General features: G+C 54.4%; 2 protein-coding genes across 8 annotated transcripts; one reads left to right on the forward strand and one right to left on the reverse strand.

Annotated features, from left to right (window-relative positions):
* Window positions 1-11: 11 nt before the first annotated feature.
* RELL2 (RELT like 2) lies at window positions 12-7,552 on the forward strand. 4 transcript variants are annotated; one of them, XM_032299109.1, is made up of 8 exons: window positions 12-801; window positions 1,227-1,466; window positions 1,864-1,929; window positions 2,024-2,090; window positions 2,530-2,715; window positions 2,985-3,360; window positions 3,476-3,509; window positions 3,735-4,132. In XM_032299109.1, exons 2-7 carry the CDS (start codon window positions 1,283-1,285, stop codon window positions 3,506-3,508), a joined length of 912 nt encoding a protein of 303 aa, XP_032155000.1. In that variant the 5' UTR covers window positions 12-801; window positions 1,227-1,282; the 3' UTR covers window position 3,509; window positions 3,735-4,132. The 4 variants fall into 4 exon arrangements, 3 of the variants coding, with proteins under 3 accessions (XP_032155000.1, XP_032155077.1, XP_032154876.1); XM_032299186.1 differs by lacking the exon at window positions 3,735-4,132 and adding an exon at window positions 7,534-7,552 and having other exon boundaries at window positions 687-801; XR_004275452.1 differs by having other exon boundaries at window positions 687-801; window positions 2,985-3,509; window positions 3,735-3,771.
* On the reverse strand, window positions 2,368-14,673 carry FCHSD1 (FCH and double SH3 domains 1). 4 transcript variants are annotated; one of them, XM_032298600.1, is made up of 20 exons: window positions 14,580-14,673; window positions 14,250-14,347; window positions 13,598-13,643; window positions 13,126-13,193; window positions 12,636-12,777; window positions 12,413-12,549; window positions 12,198-12,261; window positions 11,209-11,337; window positions 10,649-10,771; window positions 10,373-10,468; window positions 9,844-9,963; window positions 9,297-9,401; window positions 8,981-9,142; window positions 8,229-8,357; window positions 8,068-8,151; window positions 7,782-7,899; window positions 7,431-7,651; window positions 6,367-6,454; window positions 4,770-4,825; window positions 2,368-4,636 (listed from the first exon to the last, which is right to left on the reverse strand). In XM_032298600.1, exons 1-20 carry the CDS (start codon window positions 14,598-14,600, stop codon window positions 4,571-4,573), a joined length of 2,073 nt encoding a protein of 690 aa, XP_032154491.1. In that variant the 5' UTR covers window positions 14,601-14,673; the 3' UTR covers window positions 2,368-4,570. The 4 variants fall into 4 exon arrangements, with proteins under 4 accessions (XP_032154491.1, XP_032154558.1, XP_032154616.1 ...); XM_032298667.1 differs by having other exon boundaries at window positions 4,052-4,636; window positions 12,636-12,771; XM_032298725.1 differs by lacking the exon at window positions 6,367-6,454 and having other exon boundaries at window positions 4,052-4,636.
* Between the last annotated feature and the right edge of the window lie 173 nt (window positions 14,674-14,846).

Consider the following 14,846-nt stretch of genomic DNA (forward strand, 5'->3'; position numbering starts at 1 on the left):
CGCCCCCGGAGGAGCTCCGCCCCTCGCCCGTCTCCGCTCTCCCGGGATCTGGGGCTTTGAGCGTCCAGGCTTGGGCGGAGAACTGGTAGCATCGCTCCTAGGATGCAAGGGCCGTTTCTCTCCGGCCGGGGGTCAGATCCTCGGAAAGCCGAGCCATCCCATCCAGCCGCTTGCCCCAAACCGGGCGCAGGCCGTGGTCACTTCTATAGGAAGCCACGAAGGTCCCGCCACTCCGTCCCTCAAAGGTGCGGAAAGCCGGCTTCCCCCAGCCCTCGGGGAAGATTCCTGACTCCCCCCTCGGTCGGGGCATCTGAGGACAGGAGCTGCGCCAGGCGTGCCGGATAGTGGACAACACCCACACCGGACAGCCTGTCCCGCACCTGGACCCAGACTCCGCGCCGCACATTGCCCCGGGGGGGCCCAGCGCAGTCACGCGCGCGCAGGGCTCACGCTCTCCGCCCCGTACACCTGCGCTCCGCCCCCTGGTCCTGGGCCCGCGACGGGCGAAGACATTTGGGAAGCCAGGGCGGCTGCGGAGGCGCCCATCTCCCTGATCCAGGGCCGGAGTTGCTCGAAGCCAGCCGCCGCTCCCAGCCAACCCGCATCCTTCTCTGTCCTTCCCTCCCCCCGCCTGCCACGGCGCCGGTATCCGCAGCCACAGCCCGGGGCCGGTGAGGCGGCGAAGGGGGAGGGGAGGAATCAAGGGATGAGCGCCGGGAGGGCGTCGGGGGCCCTGAGCCGCACTAGGACGCCCCTGGAGCCGGAACCCGAGCAGAAGCCGGAACCAGAACCAAATCACCGGTACTGGGTGGGCCAGGTGGTCAGGGTGGGAGAAACCGAAAAGGGGGAGGGGTGCAGGAGTACTGAAAGGAGGGGGTTGCAGAGGCCTGGCTCAGGCCGGCGCGGAGGAGGTGAGGGCGCTGACTCAGGCGCGATTTCTGCTCCTGCCGCCTAAGAATTCCGTCCCATCTCGTGCTGCAGTGTCCTTGGGAGGGACAGAAGCGCGAACGAGCTGGAAAGGGGAACGCTCGGGGCGTCGGGGAAGCGGGACTAGGGTTGTGGTAGAGAGCTTGCGTAGCCGCTGACCTCTTGACTCGGGCGGTATTGGCAAACCAGCACCCTTGGCCCGGACAGCTCCCGGGTTGGGTAGGGGGTGGAGCCGGACCGCCGAGACTAGCTTGTTTCAGGTCCTGAGCAAGGCATTCCTACCCATCCCCCATTCCCAGCTGCAGCCCCCTAAATCCGGGAGGCGCCCTGGCCCGCGCTCGCCCCCCAGGGCCTCATGTCGGAACCACAGCCTGACCTGGAACCGCCCCAACATGGGCTGTACATGCTCTTCCTGCTTGTGCTGGTCTTCTTCCTCATGGGCCTGGTAGGCTTCATGATCTGCCACGTGCTCAAGAAGAAGGGCTACCGCTGCCGCACGTCGAGGGGCTCTGAGCCTGACGATGCCCAGCTTCGGCCCCGTGAGTGAAGAGCCTGGAACCCTGGCTCAGTCACCTTTCACCCTTCTCCCCACACCTTTGCCCCTCACCTCTGCCTCCCTGACCAACAGACCCAGGCCAAATCCTGATCAAGCCTGCTCAGGAAGCCTAGTGATGCACTCTTGAGTCAGCAAGTGGGGTGACACCACTCTGAAAGCAAAACTAGAAAAGGCAGCATGGGCAGGAAGGGTCCTCTAATGGTAGTCTTGGGTTCCCATTGGTGTCCCCATCTTTTCTGGTCCCTGAAATGCTGAGGTCCAGCATGATAGCAAGTAGGTAAAAGGCTATGTCCTGAGCAATAAATGATGGGGGCCACCAGGTAATGCTCCCCCAAAGCTGACTCATTCCTGCTTCCTTGCCAATCTCTTTCATCCTTCAGCTGAGGAGGATGACATGAATGAGGACACAGTGGAGAGGATTGTTCGCTGCATCATCCAAAATGAAGGTGGGTCTAGCCTAGCCCCTTGCTCCCTCCTTCTCCAACTTTCTCTTGCCCTGACCTCCACCTCCACTGACTCCCTCTTTTCCTTCTTCCTCAGCCAATGCTGAGGCCTTGAAGGAGATGCTGGGGGACAGTGAAGGAGAAGGGACAGTGCAGCTGTCCAGGTGAGCTGGAAACAAGGGCCAGCATGACTTAGCTTGCCTTGGAGAGTATCCTCTCCTCCAGCGCAATCCTCTCCCAGTCTCCTTGCATGTATGGGGTTGGGGGAAGGGCAAGGCTGGCTAACTTATAGGAAGAAAGTTTTGTAGAAATCTCGATTCCTTCAAACTGTATCTCTCATCTAGATACCGTCAAGCCTAACATTCACCTCTAGTGCCACTCCTTTGGGCTAAGCAATGTTCTTTTTAGCAAACAGCCCTGGGAAGAACAACACGTGGTCACTAATATCTTAATGTTGAGTTTATTAAAGACATGATAAAATGTCAGGGTCTGGGGAAATTGGGGCTTCCGGAGTTTTAAGGAGCATGCTGAAAGAACATGAGAAACAAAACATGAGTGGAAATGGAAATGTTGCCCCTTGCTCCCCTCCTCCCTGCTGTCCAGTGTGGATGCCACCTCCAGCCTGCAGGACGGAACCCCCTCCCATCATCACACAGTGCACCTGGGCTCTGCAGCCCCTTGCATCCATTGCAGCCGCAGCAAGAGGCCTCCACTTGTCCGCCAGGGACGGTCCAAGGAAGGAAAAAGCCGCCCCCGGACAGGGGAGACCACTGTGTTCTCTGTGGGCAGGTGGGGCAGGTGCTCCAGGGAAAGGGAGGTTGAGGTAGGGGGCCCAAAGATTAGGCACTTGATCCCAAAAGTGGGCCCTGGCTCTTTTCTCCTAGACTGGGAGCTCCAGCAGGAGTCAGGCATACGGTGTGCCCTACAATCTTAGAAGGCCTCCCCTACCTTAGGCTTGAGGGAAGTAGCCATCAAACCCAGGATGTCCCTGGTCAGAGGGGAGGGCCAAGCAGCCTCTGAGTTGTGGTTCTCAACCCCAGTGTTCCCTCCCCTCCCAGGTTCCGGGTGACACACATTGAGAAGCGCTATGGACTGCACGAACACCGTGATGGCTCCCCCACGGACAGGAGCTGGGGTTCCGGTGGGGGACAGGACCCAGGGGGTGGCCAGGGGTCTGCAGGAGGACAGCCCAAGGCAGGGATGCCTGCCATGGAGCGAATGCCCCCGGAGAGGCCACAGCCCCAGGTCCTAGCCAGCCCCCCAGTACAGAATGGAAGACTCAGAGACAGCAGCCTAGCCCCTCGTGTACTTGAAGGGAACCCGAGAGCCTCTACAGAGCCAACACTGAGGGCTGGAGGGAGGGGCCCAAGCCCAGGGCTGCCCACTCAAAAGGAAAATGGGCAGCCAAGCAAACCGGACACTTCCAATCACCAGGTAGGAAAACACAGCCAGGGCTGCACTGGGCTCAGCAATTATTGCTGTCTACTCTGGGGGGCACTGAAAGGACGTACTCCTGTTATCTGATTATTGACCCTCCCCTTTATTTCAGGTGTCTCTACCACAGGGAGCAGGGGGTATGTGAGGTGAGTCTGCCTGAGCCCTAAATGAGGGAATCTTGCCTTCCCATCACCTACTTAAACTACTTAAGCCTTTCAGCTCCCTAAACCCACAGAGTAAACTGCAGGCTTAGCTTTTGCTATAAATCCCTTGGTTTGGTGGTGGGAGTAGGGAAGGTTCTGCAGCCCCAGGGGAAAAGCTGGACACAGCTTGAATAGGAAGCAACACTGTTACTCTTCCTCTTCTCCAAGTCTCCTTCTTCACTGTGCTGATGGACTACCAGCTGGCAGGGCCAGGGGGTGGGTGGGCGTGAAGGCCCTCCCCTCCACTGGACAGCACTGCCCTCCAGCTGAGGGAGCAGCTCTACTTCCACCTGGAGTTGCATGGTCTCAGGCTGAGGGGCCTCAGGAGAGGTCATGGCCCCTCAGTCTCTTCTCCTTCCCCTGCCTGCAACAGGCTGCCTGACTCGCCTTCCCCAACACCTCGCTCTATATGATAGAGCGTGGCAGCTGGGAGTAGGCTCCTGCCCCTGGTGGGCCCCTAAAGCAATAGCACCGTAGGCCCCCTGCCCTCTTAGCACAAGAGGCCCAGGCCCTGGCCTGGCCTTCGTGCCCTTTATTCACTGTCAATAAATCCGCTTAGACCATTACAGCTGCTTCGCATCCTGGCTCCAGCTCCTTCTGATTCCCAAGGCCTGTTCCTCTCCCGGGCCCAACCCCAGTGACCCTGGCATCCAGAGTGGGGTGGGTCACAGAGCCAGGGTGGAGACAGAGGTAGGCCAGGACCGCTAGAGACTTTGATGGATGGTTTCCAGCCCCAGGGATTTCAGGCATTTCACCACCCTAAGTAGGGTGGTGGCAGAAGAGAAAGAAGTAGTTCAGTCCTAGAGATGATAGAACAATTGGAAAAAAAGGAGTGGGTTCCAGCCCCAGAAGTGGGAAGGGGCAAGTTTCTACCCTTGGAGGTGAGGGTGGAAATAAGGGAGATTCCAGCTTTTGGCTGTGTTGCTCTGGATCACTGAGGGTATGGTCTGACAGCTTGAAGATAGGGGCAGCAGCATCACTGGGGGTCAGGGATTCCCTGGCCTTCAGGTGAGGGGATCTGTGTGGCCAGGATCCGGGGCTTTAGCTGGCGGGGGAGGTGGTGGACGCATCTGTAGGGAATACACAGTTAGTTCTCCAGAGTCCTCCCTTAAGGTTATCCCTATTCCCACAGCCCTGCAGACACAACAGAACTGGGTGGAATGACCCTCTACACACACTCTTCCCCAAGGCAAGGGCCCTTACCGGCCTGAGTCGAGGTGTCATCATGTCCAGGAGCCCAGGAAAGTCCAGGGCTTTGTCTGGAAACAAGAACCACAAGTCAGTCTTCAGACTTTGTTTTGTTCCATATCTCCAGCACTTAGGACAGTGCCATTCTATAAATATTTGCTGAATTAATAATCACCATCACTCCATCCACTATCCTCAACATTTACTGGGCAACTGCTGTATAATCAGCTCTGCTCAAGGTACAAAACAAAGGGAGATAGGATACACAGCACCCCCACCCCCAATGGCTGTCAAGAAACCAATAATGAAACCTCAACAAACACAATATATGACTAAGTGCTAAGTTACGCCAAGTGAACTTGGGGTGGTGGAGATGGTGGTAACTCTAGGGAGGGAGATTCCTTGTGGACAAGGTGGAAGTACCAGAAGGTTTTAGAAAAGGCAGGCATTCTGCAGCCATAAAAAATGAAATCATGTCCTTCAAAGCAATATGGATGGAGCTGGAGGCCATTAACCTAAGAGAACTAACTCAGAAACAGAAAACCAAATATTGTTCTCACTTGTGAGTGGGAGCTAAACAACAGGTACACATGGACAGAGAGATAGAAATAACAGACACCCAGGACTCCAAAGGGGGCAAAGGTGGGAGTGGAGGCAGGGGCGAGGGTTGAAAAATTACCTATCAGGTACAGTGCTCACTACTTGAGCAACAGGTACACGCTAGAAGCCCAGTCTCCACCAGTATATAATATATCCACATAACAAACAAGCATGTGTACCTCCTGAATCTAAAATAAATAATAAAACTGCTACAGACATTTAAAAAGAAAAAAAAAGGTGAGCATCAGAAGAGAAAAAATAATGACATAAAGGTAGGTATCTGGACACTAGGAGCAAAAAGTGCACATTGGGAGGGCACAGTGAGAAAAGTTAGCTTTTTTTTTTTTTTTTTTTTTGAGATGGAATCTCACTCTGTCATCTAGGCTGAAGTGCAGTGGCACAGTCTCTGCTCACTGCAACCTCTGTCTCCTGGGTTCAAATGATTCTCCTGCCTCAGTCCCCCGAGTAGCTGGGATTACTGGTGGGTACCACACCTGGCTAATTTTTATATTTTAGTAGAGATGGGGTTTTGCCATGTTGGCCGGGCTGGTTTTGAACTCCTGACCTCAGGTGATCCACCCGCCTCAGCCTCCCAAAGTAATGGGATTACAGGTGTGAGCCACCATGACCAGCCCGCTAATTTTTAAAATAATAGCAGTGACTACATACTTACTGTGCCAGGCACAATGCTGTATAGGCCACAGGCATCTTTTTTAACTCTCATAACAATTCAGTGAGCTAGTACCTTTTCCTTACCTCATAAAGAACATAAACTGAGGCCCAGACAGGCTCAGAATCCCACCTCAAGTCACATACTTGAAAGTGACAGATCAGGACCTGAACCAGTCAGCCTGGCTCCAGAGCCCAGGCAAGTGCTGTCCAGCAAGCTGCAACAGACCTTATTGCAAGATTCCTGGGGGCACGGAGAGGACCAGAGGGTGACCTAGGAGCCCAAGCTTCCTTGTTCTTCCTGTCTGTTAGCCTCCCAGGGCCCCCAATTCCCTCCACTCACCCCCAGGCAGGACAGGTGCAGGGGGCCCATCCAACACAGAGGTAGGTACAGGTGGGGAGAAGCTGGGAGGAGAAGGGGACGGCAGCACCTGGAGGTGGGGTGGGCACAGAGTTATTCCTGGCAGGTGGGGAGGTTTTACCAGCTTTTCCTCTCATCCCATTTTCAGTTCCTTCCTTATCACTTCCCAATACAGGTAGTGGCCAAATGCTTGTATTCAGGTGGGGGTTGTAGCTGCCAGATATTTCAACAGACAATAGGAGTGCAGTGGTGCCATCTTGGCTCACTGCAACCTCTGCCTCCCAGGTTCAAGCGATTCTCCTGCCTCAACCTCTCAAGTAGCTGGGACTACAGGCGTCTACCACCACACCCGGTTAATTTTTGTATTTTTAGTACAGACGGGGTTTCACCATATTGGTCAGGCTGGTCTTGAACTCCTGACCTCATGATCCACCCGCCTCAGCCTCCCAAAGTGCTGGGATTATAGGCATGAGCCACCGTGCCCAGCCAAGGTAGGCATTTTTATTAATATGACTCCTATGTTAGAAGTAAGACCCAGGTTAAGCCAGCTGTCCAAAATCACAGAGCCAGTTATTGGCAGAGTGCCAGCTAGAACCCAGCTTTCCTGATGCCCACTCCTATGCTCTTCTGCTGTATGTATATACAGTATAACAACAGGCATTCTTATATTGAAGCACCTTCTGCATTCCACTGTGCTAAAGGCTTTACCTCGATTATCTCTAATTATGACAGTGAGCCTGCCAAAGTAGGTACTATCCCCATTTTACATGTGAAGAAACAAGCTCAGAGAGGTTAAATCATTGTTCAAGTCATGCAATAGAAATTTGAACCCCGGTCTATCCAGCACTAAAGTAGAACCCCCAAACTCCTCTGAAGGCTGCCTTGGTTTCCCTTTCCCCCGCCCAGCCATAGGAGATGGGGAGGCCCAGGCCACTATAGGTAAACCTGGGGAGCAAAGAGGGCATTAAGATGAATATGAGGCTTTATTGGGGTGGGAGGGTCAACCCAGAGGTACCTGGGCAGTTCAGAGAGAAGGTAAGCCTCACCTGTTCAGGGTCAGAGAGTTCAGGTGGCCCTGGGGGGCCAAGCAGCTCTTCCACCAGCAGGGAGGGGAAGACCCCAACACAGCCTCCAAATTCTCCCCTCCAGAAGCCATCATCTACTCCATCTTGGGCCCGGGGCAGCAGACGGATGAGCGCCCCCTCGGGGAAGCTCAGCTCCTCTGCACTCTGTCCGGTGTAGCTGTACAGGGCCCGCGCCAGGAATGCTATAGAGGCCGAGAGAAGACAGTGAGAGGGAGGCGGGTGGCGATGCCCCGGGACCCTGACACCCCAGGGCTATAACCCCTAACAATTCTCCATACCAAGGGTCCCCGACCCAAAATTTCCCTTTCTTACCTGTGGGCTCTGCCCCCGAGGGATTGTCACTGTCTTGGCCACTCTCTGGGAGGGAGAGGTCGGGGAAGTTGAGATACCGCTCAGGGACAAAGCCTACCTCACCGTGCTGGTTCCGAGCCTGCTCACCCAGCAATGGGAACAGATATCATACTTACCTCAGCAGTCCATGACCCTGGCTCTCCTCTACTCAGGCTTGTAGCTTTGCCTGGCTGGGTCCATGGGGGCCACAGAGAAATCCCTCCCACTGCCCCCAACCCAAAGTCAGAGCCCAGGGTCCCATACCCACCTTGACCCATTCGTCAGCATCTCCCTCCTCTATGACCTCCAGCCACTCACCCTCCATGATGGTCAGCTCATCCTCACGCCCTGCCTGGGCCACACATGAAGGATTAAGGACTTGGCTGTCCCCCCACTCTTGCCCATCAGAGGTCCCCATACAATTCATACCTGATAGCGAAATACCACATGTGCAGGGCAGGGGAGGGTCCTGGTGGCCAGGGCTGGGGGGACAGGCTCCTCAAAGAGCTCTCCTGTCTCCTCACATTCCTCAAAGTCAGAAAGGTCAGCATCCTCAGCCTGGAGGGGCAAAGAACAGACCTCATATGGGGCCCGCTCTCAAGCACTGGTTATATCTCCCACTCTTCCATCTTCCCCCTGAAGGACACCATGGATCCCCCTCCAAGGTAGTAGCACCCATTCACTCATCATGTACACAACCACTCACCACAGAGCAGGATAATACTAACAGTGATAGCAGCATTACAGCAACTGAGTGCGTACTATGTGCCATGCTCAACGCTAAGTATCTTATGTATATTGTCTCATTTAATCTTCATAAAGAGCCAGTTTTACTTTGCACAACTATTAACCTCACTTTACTTACAAGGAAACTGAGGTTCAGAAAGGTTAAGTCACTTTTCGAGATTGCACAGCTCATAAGCGGAGTTGCTGGTACTTAAAGCCCTTAGAGATTGCCCCAGAGCCCTACTTCTTAATCATTCTATTATGCTCATCATAAAAATTCACCAAAGACTCTATGCCAGAAAGTTTGCAAATAATTATATATGAATGATTTCACTTAAGCCTCACAATAACGCTATGAGTTAGGCACAACTATGATTCCAGTTTTATAAGGTCTGTCTTCCACTGGAGTTTTTCCCTTCTAAGTATGTATGGGTAGTGTCGAGGGAGGAGCTCACAGTTGGAGAGAGGTCCCTCTGGGACAGCCGAGCCTCGCTGAGCCGTCGCTCCTGTTCCACCTCATCCTGGGCCTGGGTCATGGCTGGCTTCAGCCAGCGCTGCACATCTAGGCCCGCCCCCTGCAGCAGAGCCAGCCGGGCAGCCCCCTTCACCTGGCTCACCTGGCATGGGAGGAAGGAAGTTAGTGGAACCTGGCCCACAGCAGTGTCTATTCTCTGCCCCTCCCTTCTTTCCTTCCCACCATCAGAAAGAGAAGTAGAGGGAGTGAGGCTTGCCTGAGAAGGTGGGATCTCTAACCCCAGGGCTGTATCTCACCTGTGCCCGGTGGATGCTCTCTCGCACTTCCTGTAACCTCTGCTCTATGCCTGGAGCCTCCCGCTCTAAAGCCTGCTGTCGCCTCTGCTCCAGTCGCTGCAGTACCTGGTTGGGAAGGCAGAGAACAGGGGTGGGTGGAGATACTGTTGGGCATGACTTGCTATGGGCCTGGTACTTTGCTAGTTGCATCACACACATTATGTCGTTTCATCTTCCCTATGAGGTGGGCGCTATTATTGGCCCTACTTTAGCAATGAGGAAATTGAAGTCCAGAAAGGTTAAGTCACTCCCTTACCCAGGGTTACAGAACTAGGAAGCAAGAGAAGAGAATTTAAACCTATATGGGTCTAGTTCCAAAAACTCTGCTCTTAACTACTGTGCCACACTGTTACCTTAAAATACCTCTCATCCATTTAAGAAAAAAAAAAACAAAAAACAAACCTTTCCCTCCCCTCTGTAGCTCCATGACACCCCCAATGGCTCTAGGATCCCCTCTCAGCTCTTCTTGCTAAGAAGGTGCACATGACACCTGTGCCCCCCACCTCACCCGATGCCCATGGTTCTGGATCTTGTAGTCACGGGCAGCTCGGCTGGTCAAGCGCTGAACCTCTTTCTCCAGGCCACTCTCGCCAGCCATGCCTTCTGCTCCCCACTCCAGGACACACACCTGCATGGGGCAGGGGGTGCTGTGAGAGGACGTGAGGCTGCTCCTTCTTTCCAGTTCCCTCCTTTTTCCACTCTGTCTTGATCTCCGAGGACAAGGACACAGAGAAAGGGGAACATGCCTATGGCATGGACACAGGTAATGTGGACACAGAGATACAGAGCTTCGGAAACGGGATCCAGGTTGAGGGACAGAGGTAGAATGAAAAGGATGGTGCAGTCAAGTGACTGAAAGGTGGACTGAGGCGTGTTTTTGTGTTCTGGTGGGAGGGAGGTGAGCTGGAGTTCTGAAACCCACTCTCCATGGTGTAACACGAAGTAAGTTAACACAAAGACAAGGATAATGGAGGAGGAGGCCTAAACCATAGTCCCCTTTATACGTGGCCCAGTTCCAACAAGCAGGAAGGTCTCACCTGATCAGTCCCTGCTGGCTGAAACTGCTGAGGTGGGGTGGGGGAAAATATGCTAGGCTCCTGAAGAAACAGCTTCAGGTCTTGCTCCCAGCTTACCTAGGGGATGGGAAAAGTCAGTCACTCATTCACTGGCTCACTCTCCAACCCTGTCCCTAGCACTTCTTGGAAGAAAGAGGATGTGTGAAGGAAAGGGGCAGATGTGCAGTGGGAAGGTCTGCATTGGGAGGGAAGAGTAAAAAGGATCCCTGGGGAGCTCTTACAGGCTGAAGCCCACACCTGGGAGGTTGTCTGCTCCCCGCGGTGGGCATGCTCCAGGATGACCTCTGCAGCTTCCAGCTCAGTGCGGCTCAGGGAGGTCAGGGGGTCCCTCAAGTGTTCTGACAGCTCACTGACCAGGGCCTAGAGAAAACCCGAAGATACTGACACCACCCTTCCCCCAGACCTCTACTGTACAGTAGGCTCATTCCAGATTTGATGCGTGATGGGCATGAGGTATGGGAAGGAGGGAAGAAGACATTCGTGAGAAAGGCCCTCATGTGTGCAGAGCACTTAGCAGTTTACTTCACATTCATTCTCTCCTTTGAGCCCCATTAGTGTTATAAGATAGGCAAAGAAGGGGTTATCCCTCATGAGGAATCTGGGGTTCAGAAGGGTTAAGTATACCGAACAATGCCATGCAGCCAGCTAGGAGCAGAACCAGAGCCCAAGTATGTATCATCTACCCACTCTAAGCAGACAAGATCCCCTGCACCACCCAGCGTCATGGGCATCAAGAAGCAGGGGAAGGTCCTCCTCTCCCTCCCTGCTGAGGGACAGGTATCTGGGTTAAGACTGGCCTTGAGCAGAGCTGGCAGTTCCTCCTGGTAGTAATGGTCGAGGTGGGCATTGGTAGCCACCAAGTTAAGCAGGTACTCATTGCGGGCTGCTTGCAGCTGCTGGGAGTACTGGGCTGACTGGGCGGACAGCTAGGAGAGTAAGCTTGTGTCAGTAGGAAGCCCTCGACCCCCAGAGTCCTTCTAAGACCAACTGAGAAGCCAGATCCAGAATGGATTCTCACATTATTGAGTGCTTACTATGTGCCTGGCACTACACTAAAAATTTTGCATACTCACAACTCCTGGTCAAAATCCTCTGGTGCCTTCTGCATACATTTAAAATAAAATCCACTGTTCCTTACCATGGTCCACCAGGTCCAGTATGAGCTGGCCCTGGCAACCTCTCTGACCTCTTTTCAAGTGCTTGTTCCCTTGCTCACAGTACTCCAGCCACACTGGCCTTCTCTCAGTTCCTCAAGCTTACAAAGTTATTCCCACCTCAGAGCCTTTGCACTTGCCATTTCTTCTCTCTGGAATGTTCTTCCCCTGGATCTTTGTAAGGCCAGTTCCTTCTTCACAGTTAGGCCACCTATTCAGAGAGGCCTCCCTCTAAATTCTACCCCTTTGTTATTTATCATAGTACCTTGTTTCATTTTCATCTTAACATAAGCATTTATTTGCTGTCTGCCTTTCTTAAGCAGGCTGTGACGGCAGGAACTCCTTTGGTAGTGTTCTCCACTGTATCCACAGTGTCTAGAACAGTGGCTACTACATATAGATCCTCAATAAATGCATATTAAAGGACTGAAAAAAAAGGTATCCTTTCCATTTTATAGATGAAGAAAATAAGGCTCAGAGAGATCAAGTAAATTAACCAAGGTCACCAACCCAGGAAGTAGGGGAGCCTGGATTCTACCCAGTCTCTCATACTTATGCACCTAGGTTCCAAACCACTAGACTACTCTGCCCCCCTCTTCCCTGCCCCACACTTATGCCCTCATCCCTCAAACCTTGGTGCTCAGTTTCTGGAGACTGGTGCGAGAGTGGAAGATCCCATGGTCACTTCGGTTTAGCCTGTGCAGATGAGGTAAAGGAATCAGACCCACCCCAACTGGGAGAATATGAGATCAGAGTCAGGCCCAGGTTTGGTGACTTGACTCCAACCCCACACAGCCCCACCTCCCTGTTCTCCCACTTTGGGCTTCCCCACTCTCCATGACCCCACCTGGCCTGGACATCAGCTGCCTTCTCCTGTGCCAAGGCCCACACTCGTTCCCGCTGCCCATACAGCTTCCGACTTCGGCTCAGCTCCCGGACAGACTGCAGGACCTCAGCCTGCGCCCTCTGGAGATTCTCTGTTCCCTATCGGGATCCATACACAAAGTCCTGACCTAGGCCACCTCTGGTCCCAAGCCAGCTCTTCCTTCACCCCATCCTCTGAGCCATACCTTCCTAAGCACCTGCTCCTTGGCGCTCCGCCCTGTACCCCCTGCTAGGTCACGGTATCGGTCGGATGCCTGGAGCCGGGTTTGGCCCCCAGCCACGGTGGCATCCAGCAGGCAGCGCCAGGCACCAAACACTGTCCTGCCCCTCCCCAGAGAAGATCTGTGTTGAGGAGGAGAGCACTCCACGGCTTCATGGGACCCGCCCCCCGCCGCCCCCTGACCAACACCATGGGAGGCAGAGTGCTTTCCAGTCCTCCCTTGTCTGGGAGCCCATCAATCGATCAGCCCATTAGCTCAGCCACAAGCCTCACTCCTGCCCTCCACCCAACCCACAGTGTCCTTGCTGGGTCAGCTCCTCTGCTGCTGCTGTGTCAGCTCTACCTGCAGCTCACATGCCCTCCCCACTTGCTAGGCCTTCATCCCCACAGGTTCCTGGGGCTGAGCTGCCTATCACTTTTTAGCCCCTGTGGCCCACTGCCTCCATAGGGCCCACCTGTTGTCCATCTCGCCGCTCCGGTGCCCTTCCCTCTTCAGGAATGGGCCAGCCAGTTTCTGGAGTGCCTGGTGAAAAAGCCATCACAGACCAAGTTCCCTTTCAAAGACCCACCCCAACTGCGAGAATATGAGATCAGAGTATAATCATACCATTCTTTGGGTACATTACGTGCCACTTGCTTTGCTAAATGCCTTATAGTCATTAATTTGTTTAATCCTTACAACAACAACCCTACTACATGAAGGTATTACGATTATTCCCATTTTACAGAGAAAGAAACTGAGACCAAGAAGGATTAAGTAACTTGTCCAAGGTCACATGGCTATAATTACACAGCCGGGGTCCAACACCAGTCTGTCTCACTCTAGGCATCTGCTCTTGACCACAGTAGGGATAGATATGGACAGACATTGCTGGTGATGTAAAGGTGACTGGAACAAGAGGTAAGGTCCAGAGAAAAGTCTCATACCTGCCCATACTCCCGTTCAATGGCTGCCCTCTGCTTGCTGTAGGATCTGTGGAGAGTGCAGGTGGGGGGTGAGGTGGGGGATAAGGTTATGTTTGGTCCTGTTCTCTCATCCTCAGTCCTCTACTCTGGGCAGGAGGAAGCAGGGGAGCCAGGTTTCTAGAGTGTGACTACACCCAGCGGGAATGGGACTGATAAGAGTCCTTGAGATCACCTCGGGCAGCTGTAACACAGGAAACTCTCATCTCACTGCTCAGGGCCCCAGCAGGATCCTCCCCACCCTGGAGGTTCATCTGTGGGCTTAGGGGTGAAGACTGATGGGGGCCTGGGTACATTGTCTGCCAGCCTTCCAACAGGTCTGGAAGAGGGAGAGGGATTTTGCCCTAAGCTTGATTGTGGGGGTGGGGGCAGTGGTGTAGAGTCAAGGGCTTTGAGGGAGGGTTCCTGTGTGTTTATGTGGGTGTGGGGTGGGGGGTTTATGTGGGTTAGGTGGGGGAGCATTCTATTCAGTGTCTGGAGAGGCCAGGCCTAGGGTGAGGGCTGTGGATGGGTCGGCTGGGGAGGTCTTGGCCCGTTCCTCCTCCCAAGCAGATGTATGTTGGGGAGAAGCGTGCAACGACAAAGGTGAGTGTAAGTGAAGGGGCTTAGGGGCTACCTGATGTCCTCCAGCAGATCCGCCTCCCTTTGCTGCCGGGTCTGGAGGATGCTCAGCTGTTCCAGGAAGCGAAGCTTCACCTCCTGGGCCGGCTTCACCTGTGGGGGCAAGGAGAGGATGAAGACCCCCGGCGCGAGGCCCTAAAAAACACTCCGCGCAGGGAGCGGTGAGGGGGCGGGGCCGGGGAGGAGCTGAGCTGTTTCCTCTGTTACTTCTAGGTTGGCCTCTGACCCCTTCCGACTCCCCGTCTCCCACCCCAAGTCGGGTGCCCCCTTAGCTCCCTCTGCTCCCCCAGCCCGTCAGGAGTCCCCCATTCAGGGCCAAGCTTACTTTTCGGGGCGGCGGCTGCATCTCCGATCCAGCAAGGCGGCCAGCGACTGGACTCCGGAACTCGAGGAAGCCCCGCCCACTGTAGAGCCCCGCCCCAGGCCTACCCAGGCCCCGCCCTCTGCCCGCCCACGCCTCGTCCGGCAAAGGCTCAGAGCGCGGAAGCGAGAGGGCGCCGCAGAGAACTAAACCTGTTAAGTACTGAGAATACCCCGGAAGGGTCCGGGCGACGGGGCAGACGCAGCGTCCGCTGGGCGGTGGGGAGAACCC

Source organism: Sapajus apella, unplaced genomic scaffold, assembly GCF_009761245.1.
Source record: "Sapajus apella isolate SASKATOON/1434 unplaced genomic scaffold, GSC_monkey_1.0 scaffold1, whole genome shotgun sequence".
Taxonomy (NCBI): domain Eukaryota; kingdom Metazoa; phylum Chordata; class Mammalia; order Primates; family Cebidae; genus Sapajus; species Sapajus apella.

Excerpts from the sequence above, each read along its gene's own strand:
- FCHSD1 (XM_032298600.1), bottom strand. The coding sequence starts at position 14,600 with ATGCAGCCGCCGCCCCGAAAA. Across the intron at positions 14,348-14,579 it reads TGCAGCCGCCGCCCCGAAAA|GTGAAGCCGGCCCAGGAGGT; the intron begins GTAAGCTTGGCC and ends TTGCCCCCACAG. Across the intron at positions 10,469-10,648 it reads GGGAGCAGACAACCTCCCAG|GTAAGCTGGGAGCAAGACCT; the intron begins GTGTGGGCTTCA and ends CCCATCCCCTAG.
- RELL2 (XM_032298985.1), top strand. The coding sequence starts at position 1,283 with ATGTCGGAACCACAGCCTGACCTGGAACCGCCCCAACATGGGCTGTAC. Across the intron at positions 1,930-2,023 it reads CTGCATCATCCAAAATGAAG|CCAATGCTGAGGCCTTGAAG; the intron begins GTGGGTCTAGCC and ends CTTCTTCCTCAG. Across the intron at positions 2,716-2,984 it reads ACTGTGTTCTCTGTGGGCAG|GTTCCGGGTGACACACATTG; the intron begins GTGGGGCAGGTG and ends CTCCCCTCCCAG.